The sequence below is a fragment of the Puntigrus tetrazona genome, chromosome 1 (assembly GCF_018831695.1).
Source record: "Puntigrus tetrazona isolate hp1 chromosome 1, ASM1883169v1, whole genome shotgun sequence".
NCBI lineage: Eukaryota > Metazoa > Chordata > Actinopteri > Cypriniformes > Cyprinidae > Puntigrus > Puntigrus tetrazona.
In genome coordinates this window covers 16,166,760-16,182,864 of record NC_056699.1, presented here as the reverse complement: position 1 = coordinate 16,182,864, position 16,105 = coordinate 16,166,760, and the positions used below count along the sequence as shown (strand labels likewise).

The window sequence follows — 16,105 nt, the reverse complement described above, 5'->3', positions numbered from 1 at the left end:
GCTCACAGGACACTCGTGGTGTGGTCACAGTGTGTGTGTCAGTGAGCTAAAAGTGTAAGCGCACAACACGCTCACTGTGTGCTCACGCTGTGTTCACAATGTGAGATCACAGAGCACTCATTGCGCGCTCATACTGTGGTCACACACATTCACTGTGTGTTCATAGTGAGCTTAATAACTAATACGATCCTTATTAGTTAAACAAACACAAAACATGCTTATGTTTTTACTGACACACTTAAAAGACTCTTTGAAACATTGTAAGACTAAATTAAACACACTTCCTTCCTCCTTATTCTTCTTTTTCTTGGCTTTTGCACCTACTGCACAGGTGTGTGTAGAGGGACTTGACAGATACTTTACTTAACTCATTTAGAATTACAAATATAGAGTGCAAATTACAGCATTTTCAATTTTTCCATTTCAGCCTATATTTATGGCATTTATTGCATTTAAACAAGACATCCATACAAGACAGTTTCATCTACATCTTCCTTGTTTGGACATCTTGTGCATAATCCATTACTTTTCTCTTTTATCTGCAGCATCATTGTGTTCAGAATCATTCATAGGACGTTCCCAAACTGAATCGAATTGTAGTTCCAGGTTGATGATGCAAGACGCACAGCCAAAATTGAGCCGCGTGCCAACTGTGCCAAACGTAGGCAGCGTGCCAACCTACAGCCAGTGCAGTCTTTTGGCATTAAAGTACAGTCAGGATTTACTAAAGAAACGCAGTGAAGAATTAACACTGAAAAGGTGCGGACACAGTTATTTAGGCACCTGACCTTATTAAATATGCATTTGCTGGAGTTTCCCTTTCAGACGCAAAATGTGTGGGAAGAGAGTATTAAAATGAATCAGGCAATGCAATTCACTCGCGTAAAATGTAATTCCCTCAATATCTTAGCTGGGATGTTACAGTAACAACACAGCCCAGTGTGCATCAGCAGATTTGCTGAGGGACATCGGCATAAAAAATATTTTTGTATTTAAAAAAAAGTTAGTTTTTATATACTGGCATGTTTTAAAAACATCTAATTCCAGAATAAGCCCTGTTCAGTAAAATTTTGTCACTTGCAGTGAAGTTACATTCTATCATTTTATCAGAAGTTGAACCCGTGACCTTAGCATTGTAATTACTAGTAAAAAAGCTATTCAGATCTTAAATTAGGTCTATGACAACATTTTTTGCATTGCCATAGTTGACACAAAACAAAACAAAATTTGAACATTTTTACACTATATTTTACATTTTACAAACGTGTAAAAAAACCTTCCCACCAAGTCTCGATTTGTGTGAATAAAAGCGAAACTGTACCTGCTGAAAAATCATAATAAATGTTTAAGTGAGCATGATTGCATTTTATTTTCCGTTCGAACCCATGCATGAATGGGTGGTGACGGCGGATGATGGTGGCAGTTTCTCCAGCGATGAACAGAAATGTGTGGGCGGAGTCTGATTACGTCTTTTTGCAGATGTTTAACGCCGATGATCAAACTCGAATTACTCCAAAACCAGATATTTAGGCTGAAAGAAGCCCGGTGTTGAAATCAACTTAAAAAAGTTGTATTTTTATTTTTTTTTTGCTGGGTAAACCGCAGCAGTTTGTACCTGGAGCTGCTCGAATGTGAGCCAGATCGAGACGGTGTTTGTGAACGAACGCACGGTAAAGAGTTGGACATAACCCTGCGCATGTAGAGCTAAACGAGCGTGTCAGTTCAGTGAGGGACATCAAGCCGACTGCTGGAAACTACGCTCATTAGCACCGCTCTTCAGAGCTCCAGGGCAAAGCAGTGATCTGCGTTTTCTTAACATGCATAACTTGAAGGGAATTTGAGTTGCCATCCCGATCTCTCCCTAAATATCTCCTTCTGAAAATGCTGTGGGTAAATAATTCATACTTTATGCTGATGGAAATTCAGCATCCCTTATCTAAGTGCTAAACTGAAGCAATCTAAAAAAGACTGTGCAGCGAATCTGATCAGCGCGGGAAGGTAATTTCTATCAGTGCCACAGGGATCGGTTTGACGCAGCTCCAGTCGGTGAGCAAGTCCCAGCGCACTGTTGCCAGGGACCAAACAGATGCTTTTATCTGATCATCCCTCATTATGGTGTGTGTATGTGTATATGTTTGTAAGGCCGAATATTAGATGCCGCCGTTGTGTCTGGTTTCTATTTACGAAGCAATGGAATTTGTTATGATTAATGTTCGCTCTTGTGCAAATAGTACCGGACGGATGTATAGATGTACTTCACACCGGTTTAATGAGCTCAAAATAAACACACTGGATTAGGCAACTATTTGTCACCCACACAAATCTCACTAGAGGCACGTTTGAAACGTGTGCTGTTTTGAAACGTCGTAAATACTGCTGCGAGGCTTCTGTGAAGATATTTTGACATGCAGCACTTGAAAAGTTTAAGCCTGCAGTAAGACGTGTGATTTCGAGGCGGTGGGTTTGTTGTCTCGGTTTATACATGATTCACATGGATTGCAAAGCAGTAATCAGTCAAATGATGTCCCTTTGCTGCTGAAAAGGGATTTTTGCTGTTTTATTATCTGTTGAAGTCAAACTGGACACATGCACCTCTGTTAAACCATCTTTCCCAAATGAATGTCCCATGGGTACAGTTTTTTGAAGGTCACTAGGGCTTGTCCCTAGTAACTCTTAAGTGGTCCTCATTAATAATTTGTACAACTAATGGTTGGGTCAATGATGTGACACTCATGTTTTGGACTGGATCTATTAATTTATTTAAAATTACATTAATAATGCAATTCATTCGTAAAATGCCTTAAATATACCTCTTCTAAGATGAGCATGTTTTTGAAGTGTCAATTAAAATTCATTTTGATATTTTTGGGGGCATAATGTCACAAATGTGACGATGATGCACTGTCACTGCCATAATATTGAAGATTCTGCTTCACCGCTTATTATTTGAAAAACTTACTAGGAAATATTAGACAAATCGAGCTTTTGTGTTGTGACAAGGCACTGGTCTTGCTAAGGTTGTGAAATGTCAAGAAATAACTGCAAGGGTAATTTTTTTTTAGAATTCCCAATGTAGAATTCAAATGTCCTTTAAAAAAAATTTGTTTTGTAAATTTAACCGCACATGGAAGTTGTAATGAAGTGGAAGTAGCAACATATTGTCTTTTCTTCCATACTGTGATATAATATAATACATTTATTAGTCTTTAAACAGTCTTTAATACATATCCATTAAATATTAAGAGGTCCGAAAAAAACATATGCTCAAACCATATGCACAAGATCAATAACAGGCATTTAGAAAATGTTCATTTCAACCTGACTTAAAGATATGGAATCTTTCATTTTAAAAAAAGTGAAACATTTGCATTACAATTTCAACCGTTTTTTTCTTACAAAAAGACAAAAACGTAGAAATTCAAGACATGAAATTACGTGATATAAACGTGCAATTTTGAGAAGAAAACTGTGAGATGAAAAGTCACAATATTTTTATTTGGAATGGACTTAATGGACTGTAAATTCAGAAAAAAATAACCAATTTAAACAAATGCTTTTTTTTTTTATTAAAAAACAGATTTGTATTAAAATGTCTGAATTTGGAGTTTATATCTTATATAAACAAAATTGCGAGAAAAAGGGTAAAGAATTTCAACATTAAAGTTAATCGCAATTAACTTTTTGGTTTAATCTTGTAAATGTGTTGTATCTAATCTAATCTTATCACTGAGCCGGGTGTTGATGTACAGTGGTTTAGGAGAAGATGAACGTCTAGTGATGTAAGCTGTATTGTGTCTTGCAGGGGGAGCTGCTGAGCCCGTGTCGCTGTAGTGGTTCTGTACGCTGCACTCATGAGCCCTGTCTTATTAAGTGGATTAGTGAGAGAGGATCCTGGAGCTGTGAACTCTGCTACTACAAATACCAGGTCATCGCCATCAGCACCAAGAACCCGCTACAGGTAACTCACTCTGCCTGGACTTAGTGCAGAAGTGCAAATGTATGTATTAGATGTAAAAGCACTGATCTATGTGTTCTTTATTATTTATTATTTTATTTCATATACCCGATTTTCCTACTAAGAGAGACGGGGCTAATGCACCAGTTACACAGATAGGATATATTTTAAATGGGTTACAGCTCGATTTGACATTATTGTCTGAAGTCTGAACAGCTCTGAAGATCATATTACTCCTGGTTGGCTCATTTTGAGTCAGACAAGACCAAATCAGTGATTTGAGACTTGATCAGCCAGGATCATTGGATGAGTGAGTTTCGGATAATTCTGATGCAATCGCATAAGGCAAATTCACAAATGAATCATTTAAATGTTGAAAGTAGTCTTTACCTTAAAAAAACTTGAAACTCTGAAATCAAGTGGAGGTACCCATACGCAAATGCTAAATATTATATGTACATATGTTACATTTCCTTACATGAAATATACTGTCATATAAAGTAAAGAAAAATGTAAGAAATTGGATGTTTACGTGTTTCTTTTATGTCCACCATTGGTATTCCTTGACACTACATGGCCAACAATTTGTGGACGCTTGAACATGACACCCACATTTTTGTTTGTTGAGCAAAGCCATGCAATTCAAGCAGGGGCATTAATAATCTATCAGTCCTCTCTTCCATTCTTCTGGCAAGGATAGACAGTGGAACACTGCTCTCGTTCAGGCACCAGAGCATCAGTGAGGTCAGACGCTGGTTTTATACGATGGGACCTGGCTCGCAGTCATCCCAAAGGTGCTCAGTGAATTTCAGGTTGGCGTTCTGTGAAGTCCAGCCAAGTTCTTCTGTACTAGAGTCAGTAAATCCTTTCCTTGTGGATCCTGCTTTGTGCAGAGAGCACAGTTATTTTGGGAAAGAAAATAGTATCTCCTTTTTTACATTAAATGACTGTATGCTTGACTGAATCAGAAAACGATGTTCGCAAACTTTGACCATGTAGTGCATGTTGGGTTACCATGTATGAGATATGAATATGTTAGTCATTCAGCACCATGATCTAACCATCTGATCACTGTACCAGCACAATACTGAGAGCAGTCTTATTCCTTTCATACTGTGTTAGCTCAAGTTGTTTATATGCTTCTCTGGGTTCAAAGCGTCTGCTCTCACTGATTTTACTTTCTGTCTTTTTTTATTTTCTTTTGATCTGACCTTCAGATGATAAATAGACTATTTTTCTTTGTTTTAGTTATTTTTTAAGAACTTTGGCAACTATATTGCAATCTGAGTTTTTTATCATAACATTACAAATTACTCACAAAGTTTTGTTTGGCTTTTCTCCGTTTGATTTGCTTATATTAGATCTGTCATTTAACACTAAGATCCAATGACAGGTAGAAGCACGCGGCATATATGTGACCCAGGACCACAAGCCCAGATGTGAATGCTGAAAAAATAAGCTTTGCATAGACGCAATATATTGTACAACTATTTGAAAATCTGGAATGTAAAGGGCCATATTAAGGGCTTTACTTAATATCCTAATGATTTTTGGCATAAAAGAAAACTCAGCAATTTTGACCCATACTTGCCCATCGACTATTGATACAAATAAACCCATGCAGCTTATGACTGGTTTAGTGGTCCAGGGTCACATATGTGAAAAAATAAATATTGTGAACAAGTAGATAGACCATTTTGACAAAAACACGATGCAAACCTATAATGCAAAAATTCCTCAAAATATAAATAATTTGACAAAGTTTACCGTTGTGAACTGGGGAAAGGTTTAATTGATCAGTCGGTTCATGTTTTATTTTTATTCATATTTTACATCAAAGACAACAATAATACACAATAATCAGTCAATTTATCAATCCATGCTGTTTAAAAGTTTTGTGATTGGCAATGAAAAGATTTTTGTGATACTGAAAAGATGAAATGTGATACTGGTACTGTATTATTTGTTAGTTTACATTTTTTTGTATCTCCAGTGGCAGGCCATCTCTTTGACGGTGATAGAGAAAGTACAGATAGCTGCAGCTGTCCTGGGTTCCCTGTTCCTGATAGCCAGCATCTCCTGGCTGGTCTGGTCCTCCCTCAGCCCATCGGCCAAGTGGCAACGGCAGGATCTGCTCTTCCAGATCTGTTACGCCATGTACGGCTTCATGGACCTGGTGTGCATCGGTAGGTCATTGGACGCTCAATAACTGCAGTCACCTGGCTCTGTGTTTTTTATGCTTGCTTGTTTCCCATTCTGAGAGTGTCAAACGATGTCTGTAGGGAGAAAGAAAAACCCGGGGAGAAAGAGTACACGGTGGCCTGCCTGGCAAAAGACATATGTTGGAACCGGCTGAAAGTGAATAAGACATGTTGAATTACAAGCCCACTTTCCTTTTAAAACACAAGAAAATGTACAAGCAGAACTGAGAGGATTGTATTTTTCAGGCGAGCCGCAGGGAGCCATGAGTAATTGCTGCATTTCACTTAATATCAAGCTTTTCTATGTACAATATCTACTGAATAAAACGTCTAGCCAGGGCGGAAAGACCGAGAACTTGTAATTGATTCCTCCATAGATATGATTTAAAGCCACTTCTGAATCAAATTGGCTACGATACGCTGGCTGTGACAACATGAATATATACAAATCCAGAAAATGCATGCAATATTTAAAAATAAATCTGATATTTAATGACAGAATAGAAGTTACGCAATGCTAGATTAAACATGTTATTTGTTAAAAAGAAATTCATGTTTATATTCAGCAAAGATACATCAATTTGATCAAATGTGACAGACATATATATATATATATTTTGACATTTCTATTCATCAAAGAATACTGAAAAAAGTATCACAGCTTCCACAAAAATATTCAACAGCTTCTGATTTGTTGCTTGTAGTTCCCTGATTGGCTGAATTCTTTTATTGCAGCATAAGGCTTTACCAGAATTTGTATTATTATTATTATTATTATTAAACTAAAAAAACAAAACTTACGAGTTAGGGCTTAACAGAAGCGTATATCATATATTATTAGTCAGCCTGTCTTGAAAGCTTTATGTAGAAAAATCTATTTCTCTGTTGAGATAATGAAGGGATTTTTTACTTCCAGTACTCCGCTGTTGCTCTCTGTTCTAAATGGTACTTTCATTACTTTCTAACTCTCATTTGGAACAAACCTCCAAGTGAAATACTTCACAAAGGGCTCTTGATAAGGCTATTACAGTTTACAGACAATCATGCATTCAAGGGAATACTTAGTTTGTCTGCCATTTTCATGATTTTAACATGGATTTTAAAACGTTCAGTTATTCTCATTCACCCTATCATGAGGATTTGAGATGCAAAGATGTATTTTCCACAGCAATCTGAAAGTAAGAAGCTACATTAATATTCTCATTTAAAATGGAAGGTTGAGACCTATGATCATAATGGCCCCTTATTTCAAGTGCTTTGCAGGAGTAGGATGCGCTTTTAATTGAAATTCATCTTGTTTGCGGTTCAAACATTTCTGAGAAATATTTAATGATTGGTATATGCCATTTGGAAGTGGACCGAATATTTAGGACTTTCTGTGCTATGTAATATGTTGTCACTGGTCCAAAGTATTACAGGCAAGGATATGCTGAGTTTGATCTCTGGAGAAACGGCGAGACAATGAGACAGAGTCTAATCAGGCCAGCTTAAGGAGTGATCGCTATAAGAGAAAACACACACTACTCCCTCGCGATCTGGATAAAATTGAGGCAGTAAATAACACACGCACACACATTGTATCTGTCTTTTTGTCTCTCAGAGGAAATGTGCTCCTAATTAAATGATAAAATTGTGTTTCAATTAAGCATCAGCTGAACAGCTTAGAGTTGCATTGCTGTAACAAAACCACTTTCAGGGAAGTCGGGGGGTTATGAATGCTGCAGCCAAAACTAGAGCATCAAAACAGTTCACTAATGCTTTTGCTGAAGTATTAGAGAGCAACAAATATTAAAACTGTGTGGGAGAAAAACAGAAATGTGAAGTTTATTTGGGGGTTAGTTCACTCCTAAATGAAAATTCTGTCATCATTTTCTCACTCTCCTGTCATTCTAAACCACTTACACTTTTCTTCAACTTTGAAGCGCAAATGAAGATATTTTTAATATACTATATTTTAATATTTTTGTCGAGGCATAGAAAGTCTGCTTTTTCAAGTGTCAAAAAGTACATCAAACCATTGCAAAAGTAAGTAAGAATCAAGCGGTTTAATTCAGGTCTTCTGAAAAGACATGATCCCTTTATCATGCATGCATTTAATTTCAGATTTTATTTATATACAAACATTGTCAATTGGGAGTGAAATTTTTCACTTTTAAAATTTCCCTTAGCAATAAATGTGACCACAGTTCTGAGCAATACCTGTAACCATCACAACAGATAATGTTTATGTGTATATATATATATATATATATATATATATATATATATATATATATATATATATATATATATATATATATATATTTTAGCTCTGTCTCTCAAAATCCGTATTTTGTGCAATTATTCTATAGGTTATTGTTTGTCTGTGACAATGAGATATGCTAATAACTAGGGAACTATTCACATAGCAGAAGAATATGACAATCAGTCACATTTTAGAGTGTAAAATGTTTGTATGAACAAATAGACTTCACTTCTTTGCTAATAAATATATAATAATATTTTATTAAAGCTGTTAAATGGAATCACACTGCAAAACTAATTTTCACAACATACAGTGCTACTTTATAACCAGTTACTGCTCACACACTTGACGTGTGTATTTCACATATTCTTGTGAGATATGAGTTATTCCGGTAACTGTCTTCCATCGGAGCCTTTATCAGTTTTGTGGCCCGGGTCTCTCCTGAATGCTTCGCTCTACAATCAAGAAAGCCACTGTTGTGTAACGGATGAATTCTCTGTTGAGCTTTGAAATCAAATAATGTCACGTTAACTGTAATGAGACATTCCAGCGTTATGGAAGTCACTATTTTTAACATGCATTATCACTGTTAGAGGCAGTTGTACAGCTATTGGAAGAACAGAATAGGGTCTCAACTTTACCCATTCATTCATATACATTTAGTACATTCACACTGAATTTTTGGGTCAGAACCGCTGTATGTTTGTGTCAAAATAAATAGTGTTACTTGACTCACTTTTGTGCTTTAGGTTTTTGAACCTTTGGTTTTGTTTTCAAAGCATCGACAGCAAATGGCAAAATCCGCAGTCAATGTAGTGCAGATGTTCCAAAGCTAAACACAAAATGTGACTAAATTTTATGTCATTCAGCGATTCACTTCCAGGAATTAAAATGATTACATTCATAAGCATATTGTACTCTAATGAGACAAGCCCTCAGTGACTAGATAACCCCCGAGTGCAGATCCTTATAACCAGCTATGATTGTGTTATTTCTGTTTTATTGCAGTATTATTGCAATTTTATCAACAAGAATGCTTATTTTGCTTAAATTGCTTAAAGTCCACCCAAAAATGTAAATTCTGTCATTAATTGCTCACCCAAAGAGCTCACCCATAAGACCTCTGTTCATCTTTGAAACCCCAACTGTTTTTGATGAAATCCAAGAGCTTTCTGACCCTGCATAGACAGCAACACAACTGACATGTTAAAGGCCTAATATAATTAAAGGCCTGACATAATTAAAATAATCCATGTGATATCAGAGGTTCAAGCTAATCTGGCAAAATTGTAACTTATTGTGATTTGAAATGCTTTAATAGTGATTTTATGATGTCTCCATGAGCAAATCTATGAACTGTATTGTTTTAGTGTTTAAAGAGCCCATTAGTGGTCCTCCACTGTCATTCAGTGGTTAGAAATTGCAATTTCTCACACAACACTATAAGAATTAACCTTTATAACGATTATAGTGTTATTTTTGGTCAAAACAGTTTGATTGACGTCATTAGTCCAAAGTTGTTCAGAATGAGGAGATATATCATATTATTTAAAGACAGTCTATAAGTCAATATATGAGATTTACTATTTAAGGGCCTTTTTAACTGTTATGACCCCACCTATGGTCCGATCTCTGTGAAACTTTGCATGCTTGTTAACACATTGTTAATCACATGCTTTAACCAAGTTTAATAAATATTAGTTTTTTTGTGTAGGTTTTATAGGCTCTTTTTAAATCAATCACTTTTATTTATATAGCGCTTTTAACAACACAGATTGTGTCAAAGCACTGAACAGTAAAAAAACTAGAAAAATACAATGATAGCGATGTTATAATGATGAGACGGTCTCTGGAATCAATTCGACGATAATCACTAGAAGTTAAGTGTCCCCAACTAAGCAAGCCAGAGGAGACAGCGGCAAGGAACCAAAACCCCATTCATTACAGAATGGAGGGAAAAAAAAACTTGGGAGAAACCAGGCTGAGTTGGGGAAAGTTCTCCTCTGGCCGGACGCCCAGCACTTAACCTCCAGTTAAATTTTTTAAACACAGCTGTATCAGATTGTATAAAGGGCTTATTGTGTGTGTGTGTGTGTGTGTGTGTGTGTGTGTGTCAGGATCTGGTGATTGGTCCACAGAACGCATCTAGGTGTTATGGTCTCTGATGAACGTAATCTCTGGCAGCTGATCCACCATTTGATCTGGATATGAACTGAGAAACAGAATAAGAAAGAAACAAGTCTAATATTATTCTTTTTACGATGTCACAAGTACATTGTGTTTTATGAGTAGTGTTCCCGGTTCCAGCTGATCTAATTAATGCAGCCTAAAAATCCTTTAACGGATTTGAATAATAAAAGTGTGTTGGTGTGTTATGTGTAGGCTAAGTTAAAAAGATGTGTCTTTAATCTAGATTTAAACTGACAGAGTGTGTCTGCTTCCCGAACAGTGTTAGGGAGATTGTTCCAGAGTTTGGGTGATAAATAGGAAAAAGATCTGTCGCCCGCAGTTGATTTTGATATTCTAAGTATTAACAAACAGCTTTGAGAATGCAGTGGACATGCAGGACTATATTTTGATAAGAGCTCGCTCAAATATTGAGGAGCTAAACCATTCAGGGCTTTATAAGTATTTAACAAGATTTTAAAACCTATCCAATGTTTGATAGGGAGCTGGTGCAGTGTTGACAGAACCGGGCTAATATGATCATACTTCCTAGTTCTAATAAGGACTCTAGCTGCTGTGTTTTGGACTAGCTGAAGTTTGTTTATCAAGCGTGCAGAACAACCACTCAATAAAGCATTACAATAATTTAACCTCGAGGTCATAAACGCATGAATTAATGTTTCTGCATTAGAGGTTGAAAGCATAGGTCATAATTTAGATATATTTTTAAAAGCAGTTTTACAGATGCTAGAAACATGATTTTCAAAGGAAAGATTGCGGTCAAACAGCACACCTAGGTTCCTAACTGATGATGAAGAATTAACAGAGCAGCCATCAAGTGATAGACTGTGTTCTAGATTATTACATGTGGGGTTTTTAGGTCCAATTATTAGCACCTCTGTTTTTTCAGAGTTTAGCATTAAGAAGTTATGCGGCTATGCATTCTGTTAGTTTCTCAGTTTGGTGTGTATCACCGTGCTGCGATGAAATATACAGCTGTCATCAGCATAGCAGTGAAAGTTAACACCATGTCTCCTGATAATAACGCACTGCGCTGTTTTAGATTAAAAGCGAGCAAACGAACAACAGTTGAATTTGTTAGATTAGTTTGATAGATAGTATCAGTGGTATGTAGATAACGTTATATTTTATCGCTAAAAGAACAGAGGATGATAAATGGAATAGCAAAGCTACACTGAGCTACAAACACATGAACCTCCCAGCAGACAGGAGCAATCGAGCAGGACAGGAGCAATCCCTGTTGAGAAAATGGAGGAGAAATTGACCCTGTTACAGAGATACCTAAACACAAAATTCAAAAAAATGTTTGATTATTATTTATATAGAGAATACAGAGAATTGTTATGTAGTGGTTTAATCAAAATTAAGAGAAAAACCTGTGAGTAGTTCGCAAAAGTCTAGTTTTTAACAACTAGCTTCTGACGCTGTCTGTTTTTCAAGAGTGACTTGACACAAGGAATGCGACAGCTGAAAACCATGTCTTGTATATATCTGTGTGTAGTGGTTCTTGAAGCACTGACTCCAGCTGCAGTCCCCACATTTTTGAATGGGTTTTGTTTCACAATCCTCTCCAGGGTGCGGTTATCCCTGTTGCTTATACATTTTTTTCTACCACATCTTTTCCTTCCCTTCGCCCTCTCTATTAATGTGCTTGGACACAGAGCTCTGTGAACAGCCAGCAATGACCTTTTGTGTCTTGCCCTCCTTGTGCAAGGTGTCAATGGTCGTCTCTTGGACAACTGTCAAGTCAGCAGTCTTCCCCATGATCGTGTAGCCTACAGAACTAGACTAAGAGACCATTTAAAGGACTTTGCGGGTGTTATGAGTTAATTAGCTGATTAGAGTGTGGCACCAGGTGTCTTTAATATTCAACCTTTTCACAATATTCTAATTTTCTGAGAGACTGAATTTGGGTTTTTCATTAGATATCAGTTATAATCATCAAAATTAAAAGAAATAAACATTTGAAATATATCAGTCTGTGTGTAATGAATCAATATAATATACAAGTTTCGCTTTCTAAATAGAATTAGTGAAATAAATCAACTTTTTGATGATATTCTAATTATATGATCAGCACCTGTAATGAGGGATTTGATTGACAGCATTAGTCCTAAAGGCAGAGTTGTTCAGAATGAGGAGATCTATCATATGATGTGAAGATCTAGTGTTGGTGTGAATATATGAACATGTTCTAAAAGTTAAGGTCATTTTCTGTGCTTTTCTGTGTTTTTGAAGCATTTTTAACTGCTGTAGTGACACCAATGCTCCGATCTCCATGAAACCTGGAATAATTAAGAGTCTTTGCCAGGTTTCTTAAAGTTTAAAGTTTTTGTTTATGCTTTATAGCCTTATGGGTATATTCGGCCATACATCTTTTCTAAATGATCCCATTAAAGCTTAACAAAAACAAAAATTTTTGATTATTATTATTGATCCAGAGAGTCCAGGGACAAAAGTTTGCAAAAGTAGGTTTTTAACATATTAGTGAATAATTAATGAACAATTTAATTGACAGCAATGCTTCTTAAGGCAAAGGTTTTCATTATGAGGAGATCTATTAAATGATATGCATATTGTGTGGATTCGTGAAATACAATGCGATTGCAGAGCAATAAAACTCAACGGCAACTAGTGGCCATTTTCTTTCAAAATTCTTACATACCTTTAGGACCACGAATCGAATATGCCCATTGAGTTTCGTTCCAATCCACACCTATTAACCTTGTCTAATAGGTGCTCAAACTACATTGGCCAGTGACAGCCATGTTTTTTGAGATATACAAATTTCCTTTGGACAGAGACAGTGTATAACGATTTTCAAATCGACTGGACCAACAATTGACCATTCGCAAAGAGTTGAAACTTTTTCAATATTAGTACATTTTAAAAAGTGTGGAGGGTCAAGCTGTGCTGTTCCAACTGTTCTTGCCACAGTAATGGTAATAAGCGAAGGAATTCCTTTAAAGTACTTGATTTGCTAAATATGTCATATCCGGCACGGTAGAGCTGAGCCAATAAAGTGATCTGTCACGACACATTAAAGAGCCACAAAGCACTATTTATAGTTTGAATTTATTTAAAGATGACACGATTTAAAAGTTTAATACCAGACCTTGTTTAATACCAGAAGTAATCTGATCCGTCTTCTCTGTTGGTGTGTTGTCAGTTTTCAGTTAGGTCTGCAATGTATTTTTTCACTGCGTGAGAACACTTGTGTAGTGTGAGAGCTGCATTGTTTGCTGGTCATGTCAACAGCAACTGAAAAAAGGCCAGGTCTTTGCGAACGTACACATGTATAGAATTGAAGATATCTCATTCAAGAGTTATAGCCATTTTAGTAAAAGTTTAGAGTTTCTAGGCCTTGCAGTTTGGTCTGCACAGTCAGTTTCACATCAGAAGAAGAATAATAAATATCTCAAAAATTACAACAGTGTTTGTATTCGAACTGCTAATAATTTGGTTGGTTGGCCAAACGCATTCGAAACACCAGCATTTAAAAAAAATGGAAAACGGCGATGACGATTTACCTGTTGTCTGCAGTGTTATGTTCCTTTCTTAGCTTCGATGTAAGTTGTCATAACAAATTTAGCCCAACGTTTTGCTCTTGCAGTTGCGTAAATTGTACCTTTACCTTCCATCTCTGTTATCAAAAGATAAAAAAACAGCTCTGATGACATAAAGTCAATCAGGTGAACAGCCCGAGAGACAAATTGGTTCTCTAGGAACTACCCTGCTGGCTATTTTATTAGAAAATAATTTAGTTCATACTTGGGAGCTACGCAGTGCAAAAGCCCCCAAACAGAGGAATACACAAGCATGTGTCGTTGGACTGTTGTGAAAGTGCATTGAATACTGCAACAGAAGAGAAAATAAAATTGAATAAAGTTATATTCTCATAGCTTCAGAAAATTAAGCGTGAATCACTGATATTGAACTGATGCTGGTATTGAACCGAATCAACAATGGACCGACTTTTGAAATTGCTGCCTTTTGTAGAACTACTTATAGTTGAATCGAACTCACTGCAGATTGATGAACTTAATACGAGTATCTATTTGAACTGAACCAACATTTAAAAAAAGCACCCAAGTATGTGAATACATTAAAGACGGTCACATTTACCGCTGTTCAGACATCTTTTGTCAACAAAATCCAGCAATTTCAATAGGAATCAATGCAATATGGCAAAGATCTACATGCAGATTTTGTATCAGGCTTATTTGGTTCAAAAATCAATAGAATTTTTTTTTGCTTGCAAAACCTGAAACTTTGCTTATGTGACTATGTGATCTTAAGTGTAATCTTAAGAACAAAAATGCTCACCAACGACAACTGTATCCTGCTGCTGTATGTATGTAACCATCTGAACGAATGCACAGGTACTGGACAAAGCACTTGGCACTAGAAGTGCATTGATGTACGAGGTTTAGACAGCTCACAGATCGGACATAAAGTCAAATGGAAATTACAGCAAGAGCGTCAACAACTGCAGCCATCCACAAATGACAGCTGCAATGTAAAATATCTGTCTCCTAGTGCCTGCGGTATAAATGGGCATCACAAAGCTGTAGAACCTGAAGTGGAATGGCTGTTTCGTCTCTCTAGTGGCTCAGAGAGAATAATGGGGTTTTCTCAGAGCAGCGCTATCTTAGGTAATCGTTACTGCAAGAAAAAAGAGAGAGGGTGAATGGGATGGAGCTGAACAATAGTGATGTCGGGATTGTTTTAGTGGCTCATCCGTTTGTGTGTGCGTGTGCTGTAGATCAATGGCAGAGCTCCTCAAGAGTTTCTCACAGTGATGTATCGCTCCGTCTCAATAAGCAGTCAGACTGGGAGGGAGAGGAAACAAGAGTCCATTCTGTCTGATTAGGTGGAGGGAATGGAGATAATGCCTAAAGGCGATCGTTTCATTGAAAACACTATCACTGGGAATAGCATTAGCCTTTTATTATTTCCCCTCCCGACAGAAAGAGGGCATCAGGTCTTCTTGAATATTACGAGCAATGTATCAGAAGGTATGCTTTTGTATCAATGTATGCTTTTATCCTAAGAGTGTTTATACGGCATTTTGGAAAATTTCTGATGATTTCAGGTGCCGGGAAATCTGAACTTTCATCTCTTTTTAAGTTTAAAATGTATTCCAGAGAATTCTGCATATTTCCTTCAAAAATCACATTGTGAAAAATGCAAGGAAAGTCCACAGATAATACAATATAACATAAATAATATTATAACATCAATAATACATCTTAAGCTGGCAGCACCAAGAGAAATGCCGCAGCACATAGTAAAAAAAAAAAAAGTTATAAATTCCTCAAAAAAATACAATACATACTTAAAAAATAGCTCCTACAGAGATTAAAGTTTTATCTATCCATCCATTCATCCTGTTTTATATTTTCCTAGAATGCTGGAAGCAAATTTATTGAATCCATGCAGTTTCAACAACATTGTAAGTATTGATATAGTTTTTATATGGTCAAAACTTGTGTAAGCAGAGTGTCATCTATCCAA

The 16,105-nt window shown here is 36.5% G+C and overlaps 1 protein-coding gene across 1 annotated transcript in view; it reads left to right on the top strand.

Moving 5' to 3' along the window:
• march4l (membrane-associated ring finger (C3HC4) 4, like) overlaps positions 1-16,105 on the top strand; it is a 38,377-nt gene that overhangs the window by 15,399 nt on the left and 6,873 nt on the right. Inside the window, exons 2-3 of the mRNA XM_043240150.1 lie at positions 3,803-3,958; positions 5,949-6,141. Coding sequence (XP_043096085.1) covers positions 3,803-3,958; positions 5,949-6,141 — 349 coding nt within the window. The remainder of the gene's footprint in view (positions 1-3,802; positions 3,959-5,948; positions 6,142-16,105) is intronic.